The 20,283-nt window shown below is 31.7% G+C and overlaps 1 protein-coding gene across 1 annotated transcript; it reads right to left on the bottom strand.

Annotated features, from left to right (window-relative positions):
- Nucleotides 1-11,754: 11,754 nt before the first annotated feature.
- Nucleotides 11,755-17,199, bottom strand: LOC144342894 (carbohydrate sulfotransferase 9-like). The gene is made up of 4 exons (XM_085507567.1): nt 17,114-17,199; nt 15,411-15,566; nt 14,373-14,422; nt 11,755-12,540 (listed from the first exon to the last, which is right to left on the bottom strand). Exons 2-4 carry the CDS (start codon nt 15,484-15,486, stop codon nt 11,755-11,757), a joined length of 912 nt encoding a protein of 303 aa, XP_085363693.1. The 5' UTR covers nt 15,487-15,566; nt 17,114-17,199.
- Nucleotides 17,200-20,283: the final 3,084 nt, after the last annotated feature.

Raw genomic sequence — 20,283 nt, forward strand, 5'->3', positions numbered from 1 at the left:
TTAAATCGAAAGTGATTTAATGGTAGAACGATTTTTATCCCGCTTCAAGATGTTCGAATATAACGCCTTGAGGGATAATTACTACTTAATGCTAAGAGGTGTTGTTTGAAATAACGCTATTTTACGGAGTGGTTTGTGTGGAACGAATTGTAGTATGTTTTAAAATTACGTCAGTCGTGTGAATCCAAGGCCAGAATCTAGGGCCGACCTACCGTTCACAAAACAACTCCTGTAGATGTGTGTGCTACAGTAATCCATCATCTTTATAAAACAAGATCATGAAATTGTCTCTAAAAATTACATGGTCATCAAGTATTGCAATACACTACATACTATTATAGCATTTTGTTCAAATTGTAATATAAATGATGATATATTCCCGGTAGACAGAATCCGGTAGAACAAACTCCCAGACAGTACATCGCATGGTGACAATACCATTTAATGTAAGCATACCATAATCCATTAATTGTTAAACGACCTACGCTTTAGCTATATATTATTTCTTATATACCGCGATTTATGACGCCTTAATAGGACTATTTGTATTTTAAAATAAAGATTGAAATTTTAGATTTACATCAACGTTCCTGGTCGATTCTGATGTATGGTAATATGGCAGTAACTTAAAAAGTACATGATCTAAAAAAATATCTTCTGGGATAATGTCCACCTGGATCTTCTGCCAGAATCCAGTAAATCTCAAATTCAGGTTAACCTCAAAACATATTTCGTGCTCGTAGAATTAGCGAAGGTGCGGGTTAAACCCACACCTTATCCAAGACCACTTCACAAAATGCCAATAGTCCTTAAAGAGTTAATTCAATAGACAAGCATACGCAATTTAAAGATGGCGCACAACCATTCAATCGTATAAGCCATAATAAGGAACTATTTCAGCTTCCCATGAATTGTAAAGTTTCACTGGACATGAGATTGTCGAGGGCAAAATAATATAATGATGTAATTTTTAATTACTATGAATGCGCATGTAATAAATTATTATATGTCGCTATAATGGCATATTTATGTCATGTATACTTACAGTCGCTAGACAAACAATCAAATCGAGTATTAGTTCAAACGACATCATTATAAATATATGCACACATCAAAAATTTATTTATATTTGATGATAAATTAGTATATTATAAAGGGATTAGTTAGAAATAGATTTCTATATTCTTTAGACCTGGCCGCAGAAAATTTGTTTATATGAAAGTGAATGATTTCTAGCATGTCAAAGCAGTAGTACAAAAGTTAAACATAAAACAACAACAAACTAAGAGTTACCCGTCAATTTACGCAGAAAATATACAACGGGCAACATAGTATATCAGTTCTTTAGATTTAGCGTAAAACGACAGCAAATTTGGGAATCTCCACTGGACGTATCAAATGCACAACTTCTACATTTACGTTGTTTCACTTTTACGTTGCTAATCCGGCAAGCGGTTACGACGGAAATTCTGGCATTCTGAACAAGCTTTATTAATTATTGCTGGCAATATTCCAATATGAATTAGGAGCAAACTGTGACGTAAAATCTAGTCGTTGAATTGTTATGCTTCTAAATATCTTGAAAGAAATTCAAATAGAAGGATATGGATTGTAAAATATTAAGATGAAGGTATCAGTCCTGTTCCAATATGTTTTCAGGTAGGTGAACTAGATACCTTCATTAATTAAAGCATCACTTGATGTTCACTGCTTGTAATATTGTAATGAATTAATTTTAATATTTTATTTTAATTTCAACACTAGATGTGATTCACTGACCGGGAAATGGTATATCTCAGGAATTGGGCTGCGCCTAGACTGCGCCTAGATATATATATATATATATATATATATATATATTAAGTGATCCCTCGATCTAAATAATACCTGATACTTTATATACCGTTTCTATTTTCAATATTACACGTGGAGCGACTATTACATGCTTTAATTGATGTTTTCTGTTAATTGATGTTTATCTCTATATTCATTAATAGCAGCTCCCTCAAAGGCAATATTAACTTATTTTTAGTTCTATATTCAACATATATTACTATAATCTACTATTTTTATAATTTATTATTAGCAGCGTTCCACACCATTCCTATATTCACGGTATTATATACTATTATGGATTGATTAAGCAATAACCCACTGCCGGAGGCTCCATTGATTTACAGGAGTGTATAGCCAAATTAAGTTTTCGAATCCTGGTATAGAATTGTTGACGGAACACTTGAACAGTTTTCTTTGGTTGAGTACCGAAATCCAACCAGCAGTCGAAGACGAAGTAGAGGAATAGCAATGTCATGTGACGTGTAATGTCATCCCAAGCAATAGTGCAGGGTTACTAAGCAAGCAATTATGTAACATGATTCTGTGATAATTTTGCCTGTTTGCGTCGCGGTAATGTTAAGGTGGAAGGGACGTCAACTGCGCACGCGCTGGAATTGAGTTCGAAGCGACGATAACGACACACGCTAAAAATGCAAAGGCTCATGGGTAGACGATTCTTCGTAAACAATGACACACTATGGCCCTCTGATGCATGCACAGGTGATGACTTGCCCGCTTTAAATCACAAGAAAATACATATTTGTACTAACCTGCTGAATTTTGTTAACAAATAACACAAATTAAATTGACAATAGTTATGTACATGCACAAAAGAGTTTGACGTGCAACTATAAACTAGCAACTTCTTGAGATTTATATATGTGGGTTGGAGAACAATGTGAAATAATAAAACTCATAATATAAGTATTAACTATACGTAAACATGATATATGCTATTGAAGCAATAATGTGTATGTACAGGCAGGCTGGTGAATATGGGTTTGTAATAATTCACGTTTCTCTGTTCATGTGAATCGGAATAAATCTCGTTTAAAATTTTCCGTCATTCACATTCAGACAATTATGTGGTAATATACCGTATAAAATATTGTGTACAGATGAAAAATAAGTTTGAATTTCTTATAAAAAAATGTGTTATTAGTCACATCGTTTTGCACCATCTTTGATTACTGGAATAAGCTACCCCGATTTATGCCGTTTGTTTTCACGTGAGTGCTTTGACTGAAAAAAACTTTATATTTTCTCGTGTAGTATGTATGACCAAATCTTCTTATGAGACAAATAATTTATATCAGTAACGTGGTTTGACCGCTACTAGGATATCTAGCAATAATGTCTCGACATGTTTCGTAATCACCGAAATTATCAGCTCCCTCAAACTAAATAAATTAGCTATTACTCCCATTTTCATGTTTATCAGTCCTCTCGAACATGATGCAACTTTGGTATCATTCCAAAATGCATTAACAGCAGTTCTTCAAACTAAATAATAGAACATATTATATGGATGTCATTCCTGAATTTAGTATGATCAGCCTTCGCCAGCTAATTATTAAGTTCTGCTATTTTGGTACCATTACTGTAATATTAGTAGTACTTCTATCTATAAGCAGCGATATTCGTACCATCTCTATATTCATTATTCGTCTGAATTGAATATATGCCACTATGTTGATACTATTCCTGAATTGATTATTACCTGCTTTTAACAAATAAATTATACATACTGCTATTTCGATACCATTTCTATATTCATTATAATCAGTTCTCTCGAAGGTTTTTTTTTCGCCATTACTATATGTTTTATTAGCATCTCCCTTGAACGATACAATAGGTGTTACTAAACAATATTAGTAGCTTCTCCAGGTAAATAACAGTAGAGTTTATTTTGATGTCATTCCTTAATTGATTATTAGCAGACCTGGCCAACTAAATGATACATGCTACTTATTTGGTATCATTCCTATAATCAATATTAGCAGCTGTTTTGAACTAATCAATACATGTTGTCAGCTTGTTACCATTCCTCAAGTGATATATAGCTGCTTTCGGCAACTAAATTTAAGTGCAATTTTAGTATCATTATTTTATTCAATATTATAAGCCATCACGAACTACATAATACACGCTGCAATTTGGGTAGCAATTAAGAAATCATTATTGTCAGTCGTCTCTAAATATTATATGCAGAAATGTTGGTACGATTCTTATATTCATTATTACCAGTCCTCTTAAACTAAATCACACATGTAACCATATTGGTAGCTTTCCCGAATTATTTATTGTTGTCGAAAACTAAATCACATATAGTGATTTTTTTGTTTTATTCCTATACTCATTATTATCTGCTTTATCAGGCAAATTATTACTTTCTACTGTATTTAAGCTATTCGTCTTTCATCTTTACAGCTTGTTAAGTTTCGATATGCCAAGTGCAGCTATTTGTGCTTTACGGAACCTTTCTAGTGATGTTTCGTCACGAGAATAGCAGAAAATATCACATTTGTTGTGTATCATTCTGAAACCGATCACTAGTGATGTGTAGCTGATTACCATATCCATTAGGCGTCATTGAGTTGCGGGTGTTTAGATCCTTATTGAGTATTGAGTCTATTGAGTTTAGTCTCCTGGCCTGGCTTTAAATTGTAGAAGGAGCACGCATGAGTTGGCAGTTGATTTTTTCACGACGTATACTAGTTAGGTTCCTGTTTCTTCAGGAAAACATACGTTGGTTTTCCGTCGTATTTGGCGCATCTTTACTTTTCCAATAGTGAAGCAAAACGTGTTTGATAACCGACATCTGCAACCCAACCCAAGCGAGCAATATACGCCATTATGGTAATATAGTTGACAACATGATTTCCTCTAAACAAAAACAGTATGAGCGAGTGGTGTTTTCCAATGTTAAATAATATAAGCTGTAATATAATATAAAACATGTTAAAATTATATGAGAACGATCAATAAACAGAGTAGCTAGTGAATGATCAGTATATAGTTCAACTTGTGCATTTATCCATATTCAGACAAATCGAGTTTGAAAAAAATTAATGGTGGGGGAAAAGTTGGAAGTAGCTTTATATTTGTTTAACATGACTGTAATTCAAACATGTCGGAGGAGATTGTATACGCACAACCAAATATATCATGTGCCTTAGTATTGTTCCGAATTTATTATACTACTGTCAATGTATGCACAAAACGGGTAACTATTAACATAACAGTGATGGTAAATCATAAAAAGATACATAATTGAACTAACCTGCTGAAGATTGTTGCTGAATAACACAAATTAATTTGCAAACGGGTCATGCACGCTTGAATAACTTAAGCAATGTATCTCTCTGGTGATTTGAACCGGAATTAATTTACATCACATTTACTGTGTTATTTATTTTATCTCGAAATAGATATAAATGTATCTTTCGTATATTTGCTATGTAACTGACAATGCGTACACATAAAAAGCTTGGTTTTGCTAACACTCAGTGCTTTGTACAGCAGACAGCATAAAAATGATATAATCATAGGACAATACCAACATCTCTTTATCATTTATATATTATTTCAATGCAAGTGCTAAACTACTAGCAGATATTCCATAAAGGTAGATGAGTTTATAAAGGCACATTAATTAACATTTCAATTCCCAATCCTTTTTAATTATTAAGCTCCTCTCCTTGTTTGTAAAATGATGCTCACAATAATTATAATTGCTAATTAGGAAATGATATTTATGTATTAAGTACAGTCACAAGCTGTTGAATATGGGATTATAATATTGAATGCGACTGTTCGGTGATGTGAATCGGAATTAATTTAGTTCCTTTTTTCTGTATTTTTTACATCGTCATTCGCATTTGGATAAATATGTGTTATAACTCATAAATAATCTAAATAATGTCAAAAAATATTGTTTACAGATAAGAAACAAGTTTGAAGTTCATATGAAATTGTCAGATACAAGATTTTTCGCCATCTTAGATTTCTCACACTGGCTGTCTTAGTTCATGACGTTTGTTTCTTGCGGGTGCTTTAACTGATGAACTTCATTTGTTAGATGTTGCATGTATCACCAAATCTTCCAATGAGAGAAATACATTATTGTTGATCTGTAACGTTCTCTGACCGCCATCTTGGATTACCAGCAATTTTGAACAATAGAACTGAAATTCTGTTTGTAGTATGTGACACCAATCCTGTATTCAGTATTATAAGTTCTCCCTTACTAAATGAAACAGAATGATGTGTTGGTACCATTCCTATTTTGATTTTAATCAGTATTTCCGAAGTAATATTACATGCTATAATTTTCAATTTATAATTTTGGTATAATTCCTTATTTAGTATTATCAGATCTCCAAAAGTAATATTTTATGTAGCAAATTTGGTCCCATTCCTGTATATTACTCCTAAAGCCTTTATATCAGTTCTCTCGAACCAATTATGATACAATTCAAAATTCAATGGTATTAGCCGTTCCGAACTATTAATAAATGATGCAATTTGGGTATATTTCATATATTCATAATATCTAACAAATATTACATGCGTGGTGCTATGTATATATACATTGTTATCAGTTCTCACGAACTAACAATGTAGTCTTCTATTTTGCTGCCATCCCTATATTCATTCTCATCAGTTCTACCGCATGCTGCATATTTCTGTATCATTCTTATAGTCATTTTTGTCACTCCACACGATGTAACAATATTACATGCAGTAATTCCTAAATAATTTAATATCAGTTCTTCCAAAATAATAATAGATGCTATAATTTTGTAACGATATTCTATTCATTGTTTTTAGGCCTGCTGGAGAAATAATCAAACTGCAATTTTATTATCATTCCTATATTCATCTTTATCAGTTCTCCCGAACCATTATAACATGCTGCAATTTTGATATTATCTGTAGAACAGTTAATACTGTTCCTCATTCTGATATTTTGGCATCATTCCGAGATTTATTATTATCTTTTCTACTGAACTAATATTACATGCCTCAGTGTTGGTAGCATTCATTTATTCATTACCATTTCGTCGGAACTACTATAACATGATGTAATTCTGGTATTCTTCCTATATTCATTATTAACAGTTCTCCCGAACTAATATAAAATGGTGCAATTTTTTTAGCATTCCTGTATTCAGAATTACCTGTTCTCTCGAACTAATATTACATGGTGGAATTTAGGTAGCGTTACTCTATTCATTAATATAATTTCTAATCTAATATTCATCAGCAGTTTTGCTCCGTACTAACATTACATGCTGCAAATTTCTTACCATTCCTCAATTCTTTATTAGAAGTTCTCCAGAACTAATTCTACTTGATGCAATTTTTGTATTTTCCCTCTATTTATTATTCTTATTTCTCCCAAACCAATATTGCATGATGCAGTCTGGTAGCATTATTTTATTCATTATTATCAGATCCCTCGAAGTAGTATTACATGCAGCAATTTTGATATTATTTGTAGAAGAGTTAATACAGTTTCTCGTTCTGACATTTTTGCATCATTCTTAGATTTATTATTATCTGTTCTTCTGAACTAATATTACATGCTCCAATGCTGGTAACATTCATTTATACAAAATATTATCATTTCGTTGGAACTACTATAACATGATGTAATTCTCGCATTTGTCCTTTATTCATTATTAACAGATCTCCCGAACTAATATTACATGATGCAATTTTGGTAGCATTCCTGTATTCAGCATTACCTGTTCTACCGAACTAATATTACATGGTGCAATTTAGGTAGCATTACTCTATTCATTATTATCAGTTCTAATCTAATATTCATTCAAAAAAATTGTTGCATCATTTCAATATTACTATCAGCAGTTTTTTCCCGACTAACATCACATGCTGTAAATTTCTTACCATTCCTAAATTCATTATTAGCAGTGCTCCATTACTAATTTCACATGATGCAATTTTTGTATTTTCCGTCTATTTATGATTCTCATTTCTTCCGAAATAATATTGCATAATGCAGTCTGGTAGCATTCCTTCATTCATTATTATCAGTTCCCCCCTTTGAGCTAGTATAACATGCTGCAATTTTGTTTTCATCATTTCTATATCCATTAATATTAGTTTCCTGAACTAATATTAAATGCTGCCATTTTTGTACCATTCCCATATTCATAAATAACCGTTCTCCTAAAGTAAAATTCTTATAGCCATTTTCATCAGTTCTCCCGAATTAAATTTCCTGCTGAAATTGTCTTGCCGTTCTTCAATTAATTTTCATCAGTTTTCCCGAATTAATATTACATGCTGCAATTTTGGTGTCATTCCTATATCAATTATTATCTGTACTCTCGAACTAATGTTACATGCTGCACGTTGGTCTCATTTCTGTATTCATTATCATCAGTTTTCCTGAACTAATATTCATTCTGCAATTGTGTTATCATAAGCACTATCGTATAACTATTAATATCTGTTCTTCCGGTCAAATATTCATTCTTAATTTAAGTTATTATTCCTATATTGATAATTAGTAGTTCTCCAAAACCAATATGACTTGCCGCAATGTTGTACCATTCCCTTTTTCATTATTGTCATCAATATTACATGCTGCCAATCAGAAACTATTCCTCTATTCATTGTTATCAGTTACCCCGAATTTTGCTACGATTCCTATAGTCACTATTATGAGTTCTCCTGGTCTAATATTACATGCTCCAAATATTGGCACCACTTCTCCATTCATTGCTATCAGTTATCGTGAACTAATATTACATGTTGCAATTTCAGTAGCCATCATTATCAGTTCTCCCGAACTAATATCTATCCTGCAAATTTGGTATTATTCATATATTTATTATTATTAGATCTGCAAACTATTATTACATGCTGCAAATGTGTTATTATTTCTCCATTCATCGAACTGACAAAGCACGGTGAATAAAACCAATGTCACATTTTACTAAATGTATTGTAATATAGTTTTAAATTACATTTATTATTTATAGTACATTCCATAAATTGTGGCAATAATCAACTCGTGATTCGTTTCTATATGCATTCAATTATAAATGAATTGGCGGAATAATGATGCATATAGCTGGAAACATCTCCAGCGTGAAAAACAGAATAGAATAGAAATTAAATTTAAAAGGTTAAATTATATTAAATTAGTTAAAACAAATGTATTCAAAGGTTAATAACCTGATATATATTTTAGGCTATATCGAAATCCCTTGATCTACATTGATATTGTCCAGATAAAAGTACATGGATAACATTCATCGTTCAATGGGATTAAATATGTGCGTATTCGAGTAAGTATTGTGATCAGGAACGAGTTTTTCAATATCATTTGGACGGATTCCCTGTACTAGCAAGTGTTTATTCGCTATAACAATTAAATGCATGTATAATTGATGAGGTTACTAGATATGATGTATTCTGTCCAAAGCTGTGTAATCATGTTACGTTACTCATGATGTGAATTATTGGTCATTTAGCTCAAATTGTTACCAAATTTTCAGTGGCAATTGTCTGTAGTAATGTATCACTCAGCAGTATGTAATACCTTGAAATGACAGATGTATTTCAAAAAAGATATTCAGGAGGACTGACTTGAAATCAGTCTTGTGGATCTTTTGACCACTACTCTAACGATATGAAGCAATATTTCAGTCAGTACAATTGTTGTTAAAAGATAAACGTTTTGTGAGATGTTGTTAAGACATTGTTTGAAACTGGCAAATTTGTAATCATGATGTTTGTTGTTCTTCCATTAATTTTGTAAATTACTTTCTATGATGGGCTCTGCCTGCATAATTAAGACATCTTGATTATGGTTGTATACTTTATTAACTTTAAAAAACTCAACTTTCAATATTGATGTCTGTTTAATTGAACAATTACACAACAAGCAATTAAATAAGTGTAACTGTAAGCAGCCATAATGGGCCTGGGCAACTGACTGAAACTTTACGTCATTGGTGATAAAGTAAACAAGTAAACAAAAACAAATACTACAGTGGACAACCAGATCAGAAACTATAAAACATCTGTTAGAACTTCCAATATATACCTATTTGGTTATTATCTGTTAGTGTACTGTGTCTTAGGGCTGTACAGTTGTTGTAAATTATCTTCATTTTTTTAGTTTACATATTCCACGTAGTTATAAGAAAATGTCTCTATTATTGCACCAATATAACGCATTGAAGCCACTAAGAATGGGTTTTTTAAGACGTTTGCCAAGGTTTTTTAATAACAACATAAATTGTGAATTTTTTAATTTGGGTTTGTCTAATTTAAAAAGTCCATTATTTTCTAATTGTATTTTTGTTTACTGTTGCATTGTATTGTATTTAACAAATGTGTCTAATAACACATGATTGTTATTTTCCTTATATGGCTGTTATGATTGTATTAAGGTAAAGATGCATGTTTGTGGGCATTTGGAAGTGATTTTTGTTATTATTCAAACAGTCTTGGCTATAGACTGTTAAAATTTCGTAGGATTGTGAATAGTGGAACATACTCAAAAACGATTTTAAAATATAGATAACAGGTGCAAACATTCTCCTATTTGAATGCTTAGCAAGATATAGCAAGGCTGTACATAAATAATAACAAAGAAACATGGTGAAAAAAAGAAATGACGGGATCTCCATATTATGCACTATATTTAACTTTTAACAAAACGATAACACATTTACATTTGGAACTGTTACAGATATTTTAATTATGAGCATTAGCAAACTTCTTACTGAGTGAATTGTTATGCAAATTAGAGATTATCTCAGCTTCTGTTTAGTGCACAGTCCAGAATAGCTCCTAGACGCTTTGACCTTTTGTTTTGAAATTTTCACAAATAATTGACAATGTGTTTATTTTTAAAACGCCGTCGGGGCATTGTTTTTGGTTGAACAGTGTTACAACAATCGTACAGACAAATAGCTTGGGTGTTAATATATGCATAAACTTGAAGTAGTGAAATTTTGGATGCTGCCTTGCAAAATTGACAACTGGTAGACAGTTTTCAAGACGGCACTTTCTTCAATGTAAACAGATGTACCCATAAACCAATTTTGACAGGAAACAGAAGCATGGTTTAAGAGGTATTTTTTTTAAAATCACTTTTTACCTAAAAAGCACATTTTTGTGCATATTTCAAACTACAGTGACCATAAACAAAAAAATACTAACAAAAAAATTTAAAATTCATACAATAAGCTTTCCGAAATTATATAGGTTTTGTGGAAAAGGGAGGTCATCTTGGTTTCCTAATTAAATAATTAAAATTCCTCTCAGGTAAACTGCATCTCTACTTTAAGTAAATCAATATAAAATAGACAACTAATGTGCTTGACTACAAATTACATTACGCAAGTACACTTTAATATCTAGGCATGAAGTATGACAAATAGGGCGCTCTTAGGTTTTCTCACATGTTTTATTTGAGAGTAATAAGATCAGTGGTTCTAAAGAAGATGATTTAAATACAAACAATGCCATTTTAAAGGATAATGATTGCAGCCCAACAATTCATGTGATGTTGTATATATTTCACATTGCTGAGACCAACAAAAGTATGTTGAATTATCTCCCGAATTTATTTGGGATTACAGTGCATAGTGACATAGATTTATTTTGTTATCATTTAGTTGCATAATTTGTAAAATGATGCAACATTGAACATAATACTTATCAGCATGAAACAATGGTTCTGCAAAATGAAATACAGTTTAGTGGCATCAGTGAAATACTTTTGCTGGTCAGTCATTTCAGCCAATTTTGAAACAGTTGGGCGTCTCTTACTTCAAGTATAAAGTTGAGTTTTCGGTAAATATATAATTAATACACACGAACGTGAATACATAAGTAGAACAACGCAAATAAGCATCATAATTTTCGCTACTGATTTGTGTATATAGAGGAATTGTAGCCTAGAATTTCATAATCTACTTTATATAGGTCAATGAGCTTGAGAAGCATGTATCTAGGTAAAGTTCCAATCGTATCATTGATTTTGTCATGACCTTGTTGACGGTGTATTTCTGGAAAAACATTCAAGTCTCTAATACCAACTAATTTAACAAAACATTTTCCATCTGCGGATAATTTCTCAAGATGACCTATAAAGTCAGCATTGTAAAAACAAATGTTAGAAATAAGATATTGTGGCCACAAATGCCGAGTGAATTGTTCATAACCCTCTGTAATAATAACCTCCGTCATTTCTCGAAATGTTATGTTATGTGTTTTCCATTGTTCGTCCGAAGGCTCTGATCCGGCTAATTTCGCAATAATGGGCAAGTATTTCTGGTGAAGATATGGAGCTGACCGGGTGTAGTGTATAGCATAATAATAGAAAGAAACAAGCCTTTCAATTGGATCACGAAAAAATACAATTTTCTTGTAGTCATTATACTGTAGAAGGTCAAAAAGAGATATTGCATGCCAAGAAACTGTAGAAATATTATTGAGAGTTAAGCCTATTTCTCTCATGGTGGACGAACCAACCTTAGGGATAACATTTACCATAAACTTGTACTTCTCCGATATAACAAATCTGCTTTTTGCCTGGGCTTCATAGATAATATTATTTTGCTTGCATGCTTCCTTGACTGTCTTTATTCGACTTTTACTTTCTTTTCTAGGATCATATATACTTTTCGTCAATGTTCTTTTAATTGAGGCCTGTAATGAATAATAAATGTCACGATTTATTCATTTTCACTCGCCAATATTATAATGAATCCAATACGCAAGTCATATTAATGAATTTTTGTGACAGATGCTGGTGGTATGAGTAATACAACGTGACATTATATCAACTGAACGCTACAAAGCATTTCCGTTGATATTGAGAGATACAGAAACTAACATAACATAGTGACTATGGCCATAATATGATAATATTAATTACGGTCATAGTTATAATTATAGCTATATATAAGTTAGGTATGGAAACATTTTGCACGTTGACACACTTTCCGCCATGTACATTTTTTTCTAAGAGATAAGCTGATTTTAGAAGTAACGCCTGACTCGTATACATATAGTTGTGTAAAAAAACACACAATAAAAACGAGGTTGTGTTACCCTAGTTTAATATTTAATGTAATCAAAATACGACTCAATCTATGATTTTTGACACTACAAAAATTAAACAACTTTGATACGTTAAGTTCTACTAAATTATTATGGAAGCTACACATTTGACACACAATGCTCCACGTTTGTCTGTGATCCCAAAGACCATAACATTTTTCCATGTTTTAAAATAGGTTTTAGTCAAGAAACATAGATCACCTTGTACATGTTAATATTAATGTCGAAACTTCATGATATAAACCATAGCATAGAATTTTTCTTCATAACATTTCAGTTTATATTCTTATTCCAATAGAGGTCCCACGAAATAGTGATGTCACGTAGCATTTTGGAATCAATATATCAAGCTCATTGTTATTAATCTTTATGACTACAAGATATGGAAAGATTGCATACAAACTGAAATTGACATTAAAGTTTGAAACCTATTATAATTTCGTTATTTTCGATGTCATAATAATTAAAGATTCGTGGTTATGAGTAATTTATACATCTGGGCGTGGGTACATTTTTAATTCACTTTATACTAATAATAATTTTCCAATGTAAGATTCTTTACTTCAGAGACTACTCAAATTTGTATATAATAGTTAAAATGTGTAATAACAATTTGCATGGACTAATTAACATGATTTATTTTAAATAGTGGTATTGATGATGGAGTCAATGGGATTTTGGAGCTCATATTCACTGCAAAAAATAAAATGCAACGCGTCACTAAATTCGGTATATATTGTAAATTAATATGATGCCACATTGGTGTAATTAAGAGTCTTCATATGCTTGTGGCTTTCTCGGTTGTTCAATTATAGATACAATCTTGTGGTGGGTGGAAGATATATTGATTGCTAGTTGGGTCATTGCTGAGACACCATGTAGCTTGAAAAAATAAAGTCCGAAATGGAGGTGTCTTCTGGAAAAAAGGCATCAAAATGATTTATGTTTATATATTACAGTTGTAGATCTTGATAACTAGCCACTGAATATCATGCTGGTGAATAAAAGTACGCTGAACAAGAATTATTATTTATTACTGGCAATATTTCAAATGTAATTCGAAGCAAAATGTTACACAAAATCTAGTCGTTGTAATGTTATGCTTCTAAAATAAAATAGACAGATTGAAATATAAAATCGAGCAAAATACTGCACAAATTATATAGCAAATTAGTTTTAAAAGACTGTGAACATATAAAATAAAGTAAATTAAATATAAATTGCATGTGTATTTTGACTTGGTTGAATAGCCCATTAATATTTTTAATAATTTGTCCTTTTTCATTTTTTTTATTTGTGTTTTTAGGACTGCAAACAATAAAACACAAAGAGAACAATGCAATTTCACCAACAAGTCTCACATGTCTTTTCTCCTGATTACATTTAGACATTGTAGTTATTAATTTTGAAATACTTACCTTGTTTTCTAAATTACCTTTCTTTGTTTCCTTAATATTTACTTTCAACACTGTAAAAAGAAAAGCAACTCTCTGTAGATGTTTAATTTCCTAAGTCCAGTCTTATTTTCGAAGATCTGTTCGAAAGTCTGTTATACTGACACTTGCCACCATCATTTGTTACAGAAGTCAGACAGATTGTAATCTTATAGATGTCCAAGCATAATTTATATCTGTAACTTAAAGTATCACAGACAAATCATGTATCACTACAATTGTGTAGTCATTTAGTATGTATTGTTATTACACATTGTCATATATAAAAGCAATGACACACCCATTCATTAATCTAAATGCAATGTTCGCATGAGGATTTCAACAGAAAAGAATGGACATAAAACAAATGCAATTACATCCATATGAGACTATGCAGTGTTTATACATGTGTTCATCAGTAATATTGATATTGTTAATGAAAATAACCACGTTAAAAGTATAGATAGCCTGATGACATCATTTTAACAACATTTTCAAAAGAAATTGAAAAATTTTATATCAACATAAATTTTAGGCGAAATCAAATCTTGCAGATGTGTTACAAATTTGGCAAAGAGATCATCTACGACTAATATATATATTTTACATGTTTTTCATATGATTTATACGTTACGAATTACTCGACGTAAATAGCACATGTATATATTTATTTAAAATTTGTTCATACATGTTCATGTAGATATCTGGATATTATTCCCTAATATTGTTCTTTGATCAGCTGAAGTAATAATTATTTTTTTTATCTATATCGACATGTAATGATACATAGTTCGCGAGGCGACGACCCACGCTATGCAGTATATAACATTAGCCACTCTAGTTACAATGAGAATGTACTACGTTTGCATGATCATATGCACTGTTCATCCCAGGAAACTAATATTTGAATTTGGTTAATTCTTCTCACTCTAAGAAAGCAGAAACACAAAGAAACCGTCCATGACTCAACTCAGTTTAAATACAGGAATAATGAGTTGTGGAATATGCGACATAAATTCTTACCTTCACAATAAAAGATGATGCAGGCAGCAAAGACCAATAAGATAGCTATATAAATTGATTTTAGTCTTCCAATCATCTCGTGCTAAGCAGAATTATTCGTAGTTTGATAATTTAAAATCAGTTTTGCAGATGTCTTGCTATCATCTATTCCAGTAACTGTTATTGATTAGATAAGCAATAAATTGTGTGTTATTATTCAGTTAAGAATAAACCAAAAACCTGAAACCAGTTCATTCTGCGGACAAACCCTTAAATGAAGCCAATTACGTGATAGACAAAAGCCTGGTAAATGTAGTAGATTTCAATTTCAAGGTTGTTATAATATTTTTGTTTATTTTGTAGGTTCAAATTAAATTCCTGCCTACTTACATGTATATATTGCATATACTATTCAAAACCTACATTTTACATTAACGCACTTTTGAATGAACTTGATATGGGACCTAAATATGAGCGGCTAAAGAATGAAAATTTCCCAATTCAAGAATGACAATTCATGAATTCAAAAAACAGGCATGCTTAAAACTATTTGCTGGAATAATAATAATAATAATGTTAGGAGGAAAATATACCAATGTTGTATAGTTAAACTACCACGGGGTGATAGGGTAAGATTTGAGTGGTTTTTTATCATGATACTATAACAATATATGCCACATGAATATTGAGTTGCAATTTGCAGTTGAGAAGTTAGGGGTCTGATATGCGTAATAATTTATCAAATCATTCCTTTGACTAATTCTTTTAAGTTGCGTATATGTACTGAATCGTGTGTAACCTTCATAGAAACATTGAGATGTTGGCTTTTAGGGAAAGGTATCATAACACATCATGTTGTGCCGGACATCCAAAGGATCCTGCTACTATATAATGTCAGCTGCAAACTAACCTTGTTGTTTGGGAACAAGGGAATTGAATTTCATGATTGCAACAAAGAAATTAAGCCAATATATGAGACTGGGGTAAAATATGCCGAAAAAATACACAGAAGTTGTTAAAATCACTTTTCTAAAAGCATTAAGTTGGGAAGTTGTATTCAGGATATATATTAGGTCACAAATGCCAAAATGACATCAGTATTCTTCCCTGATGTGAACTGGTTAGGTTTATTAATAATGCATGTTTTAATTCAAACTTTTGAACCAAAAGTAGGGGGCATTGAAGTGTGTGTCAGAAAAAAATAACAAACAATACAGTGGAATGCAATTAGTAAACGTCAAGTATTCAAAGCATTTTTTTTTTTTTACTTTTAACATCATATTAATACGGCCAAATGTAAGCCATAATTTGACAATAATGTACCAATATTACTCATATTTACCATTCTGGAACCGGTCATATAAAGTTGGATTTCATTCGAATTTAGTACGAATTTTGAGCATAATTGAAATTTTACACATTTCAAAAACTGCCTTCTTCTAGTTATTTGTTGCTTAGCTTATTTTATGTTCAGTTTCAAATTATGTTTTTATAACTCAGGATCGCCAATCCAATTTCTAATTACAGAAAACAGATTGCATTTATTCTTCTAAGTGAATATTCGGTATATTCTGCTTATGTGGTATTCTGCTTATTTTTACCTCAGACATGTTAATTAAATAGGTATTTGTAATCGTATTGTTCTGAATTTCGTATTAAAGTGACGTACCCTGTATTAAAAAAAGCAATTGCTAAATAATAAAAATATACATATTTGTACTTACCTGATGCTTCCTAACAAATCGATATTTAATTGCCAATGCTTCAGGCAAACTGAGGTAACTAGAAAGCTGCTCCGCCAGTTGTGAGTGGATAAATTATAATTGCTAATGAGGCGATCATGTATGGATGCATGCTGTTGAAAGTAGGATAATTTATATCTCTGTCTGGTGAATTGAATACGAATTAATGTAGTTCACATTTACCTTTTTTTCATTATACATCGTCATGTATACACCAATATCAATGTCTCATTCGTATGTTTGTAATGTAAATGATATTATGTACAAAAACGAAAACTGCACGTATCTTTGTGTTTGCTACCCTATAATACGACTGTAATACAAATATTGAGAAAATTTAGTCATATACACAGACAACCAAAAATGTCATCATATTTTTATCATTCATATATTATTTTAATGTCTGTGATAATCTACTGCATGAACATTCTATACAGCTAGATGACTAATTAAATGATGTTGTATGTAATGCCAAAGCTTCTTATTACGGGAAAAACATAATTGAATTTGAACATTTTCCCTTGAAAGACCCAACATTCAAGGGTTTGTGTCAAATTATACCACTAACTAATTGTTATTGATCAACTTGGTATATTGTAAAAGCGTTTTCTGCAAAACAATACTAATTTGAGTCAGTCATGTGTTTTGGCCGCCATCTCGAATATCAAGCAAATATTTCCTAACTTTTAATAATTGTATCTCATGAATATTTTAAAAACTAAATGTGTTGTATGTGAAAACAATAATTTTGAGGGTTCTTGATATCCCCGTATATGTAAGCAATTGTTATTGTTTGAATTTTAGAGAAAAATTAGGTAACTGTAATTTTGTGTCATGTACTTAGGTTGTCATTAAGATTTATAAAATTGATTTACATAAAGTGCTCAACCCATATGTTTTAGGGTTTAGTAGAGGTAATAGACTAATTTGATATAAAAAATGGTTTATGTTAGTAGTATCGACCGACGCGCAGCGGATGTCGAAGCGACGGCGTACTATATGAACTGTATAGTTTCCTTCCAAGGATACATCATAGGAATGCCGAAATCCAACAGAATCAGCGAACTTTTTTATATCGAGTTCGGTCAAACTCTGATGGCGGCCATGTTTGTTTTTATTATTATTCCATATTTAGAATTTGCATTGCCTTATATTGTAGGATACAAATATCCGTAAAATACTGCAAAATTACGGCACGCTGTAACTTATGGCGTTCCGGTGACAGATGTATAATAATACTATTTATTTATGTATTAGAGACTCCTGAAAAAACAATACACAAGTAAATCTTCTGATGAAGAGAAATTCGCGACGATGGAGGTCTCTGCATACCATGTTACTAACAGAATGTACGTACATTGAGCACTAACTATGCTACTCACTATCGCTGGTGAAGATCATCTCACGCACGTCCGAGCAGACTTAGATATATTGAACACTTGTGCATCTACTTTGGGTTTTGTATTTTTTAACTCTTTTCAACATTGTTGTTCAAAATTAATTTAAAAAACCACCATAGCAAAGAATAGCTAAATTAAATGACACTATCCAGCCATATTTATTAACTATAAAGCTCTTAAACCAGAAAAATACACACACTGAACGATGACAAAACCAAAAATAGACGTACACGTATTATTTACACTATTACGAAATAGAACGCCGACACAAAATACTCGAAATGGAAATATAAGTCAACTTTCAGCAATGCATTCAATTCTATTTGAGACTGATATATTGTTGACACTATGTTTAAAAAAAATAAATAAAAGTTTACTTCTGTTCCACTAAACAATATGTTCGACTAGTTTCAAGTACGTGCAGAACATGGGACTGGAACAAGCGAACGTTAGTGGAAGGTAACAAGGTCACCCAAGCAGTCAGATTATTTACAACCATTTCACCATGAGTTCTTTGTTATAAAACGCTTGTAGGACCTTTTCCTTCTCAGACATATTATTCAACAGTCTCGCCACTTTTCCCGTTGAGTTCAAGTCAATATGTCTGGCGGTATATTATTTTTGTCACCATCTAGCTTCTATAGTCTTCCACTATTTATTTTGTCGAGTTTTTTTTAGAATAAATTCCCTGCTAATTTGGATTGGTAGACCTGGTTCACTCAATTTTTTGAATGCTTACCGGCTTATCAAGAATCAGTCATTCATTCAAACACACGTTAATTGTGGAAAATAAACGTAGAAATTGAGATATGTTAAATGCAGTACAGGTATAGATGTCGTATTTTCGTTTATTTAATTTACCCGTCTCGCTAATTGTACTTTATTCGTCAAAATACCACGTGACTTTGGTCAGGCCGATCGTAAGCGAAACTTTTTGTGGAATATTCAACATGTCCGTGGAAATCATTAATTTCTAGTCAAAACGTTCGTTTATTGCACTCAACAATCGTCAGTACTCAACAAGTCTCCCTATCGAATGTTGGAGTCAAAATTTAATCGGTTTTGAATATCAGTGAATGAATTTTATTTTCGCTAATATCCGACATTGCCGATAGAAAATCCGTGAGGAACTGTTTAAACCTTCTTCTGCATGTCGCCAGGTTCATGGCTAAGCATATAGTATATATCAGGAAATTACATTTAAGCAATATTATTACAGTGAAATATTGATGTGCCATACACTCTCGGCGGATCAAAAGAATGTCGTTAAAACACGTTTATATAAATTTTCGATTATTCTTTCAGCACATAACGATGGAATCAGTCAACTTAGAATAACAACATTGGGTATAAGGAGGAATTTTGGCACAGTGTTAATTAAAAGACGATTTTATCAATTGCATGTAATCATCTTCCTGTGTGCAAATAAATAGTAAGTGCGTAGAAAAATCTACAGGTGTGATGGTTAAACCTTGCGTACATGAACTTTAAGTGGTACTCAATTTCCAATGAAAATGGAACACATAAAACTACTTCAAGCGTTAATCGTAAAAACTACCATAAAATTTCAGATAATTAATTTGTTTATTGCAAAAAAATAAATTTTGAGTTGAACATTCACGAGAATTTAGTATATAACCGCAGTATATTCATGAACAGGGGTGCAATTCCCATCCCGTAAAACAAATATGAATATGCAAATTTGCGTGTTGACTGCCTGGCGACGTTTTGAAAACCGAAAATTGCTGCTTT

Source organism: Saccoglossus kowalevskii, chromosome 14 (genome assembly GCF_978046115.1).
Source record: "Saccoglossus kowalevskii chromosome 14, keSacKowa6.1, whole genome shotgun sequence".
Taxonomy (NCBI): domain Eukaryota; kingdom Metazoa; phylum Hemichordata; class Enteropneusta; family Harrimaniidae; genus Saccoglossus; species Saccoglossus kowalevskii.

What these genes read in the sequence shown, in the direction of transcription:
- LOC144342894 (XM_085507567.1), bottom strand. Translation starts at nt 15,486, where the DNA reads ATGATTGGAAGACTAAAATCAATTTATATAGCTATCTTATTGGTCTTT. An exon ending in CATCATCTTTTATTGTGAAG is followed by an intron (nt 14,423 to 15,410) that starts GTAAGAATTTAT and finishes TTCTTTTTACAG; the next exon opens with TGTTGAAAGTAAATATTAAG. An exon ending in AAGGTAATTTAGAAAACAAG is followed by an intron (nt 12,541 to 14,372) that starts GTAAGTATTTCA and finishes TATTCATTACAG; the next exon opens with GCCTCAATTAAAAGAACATT.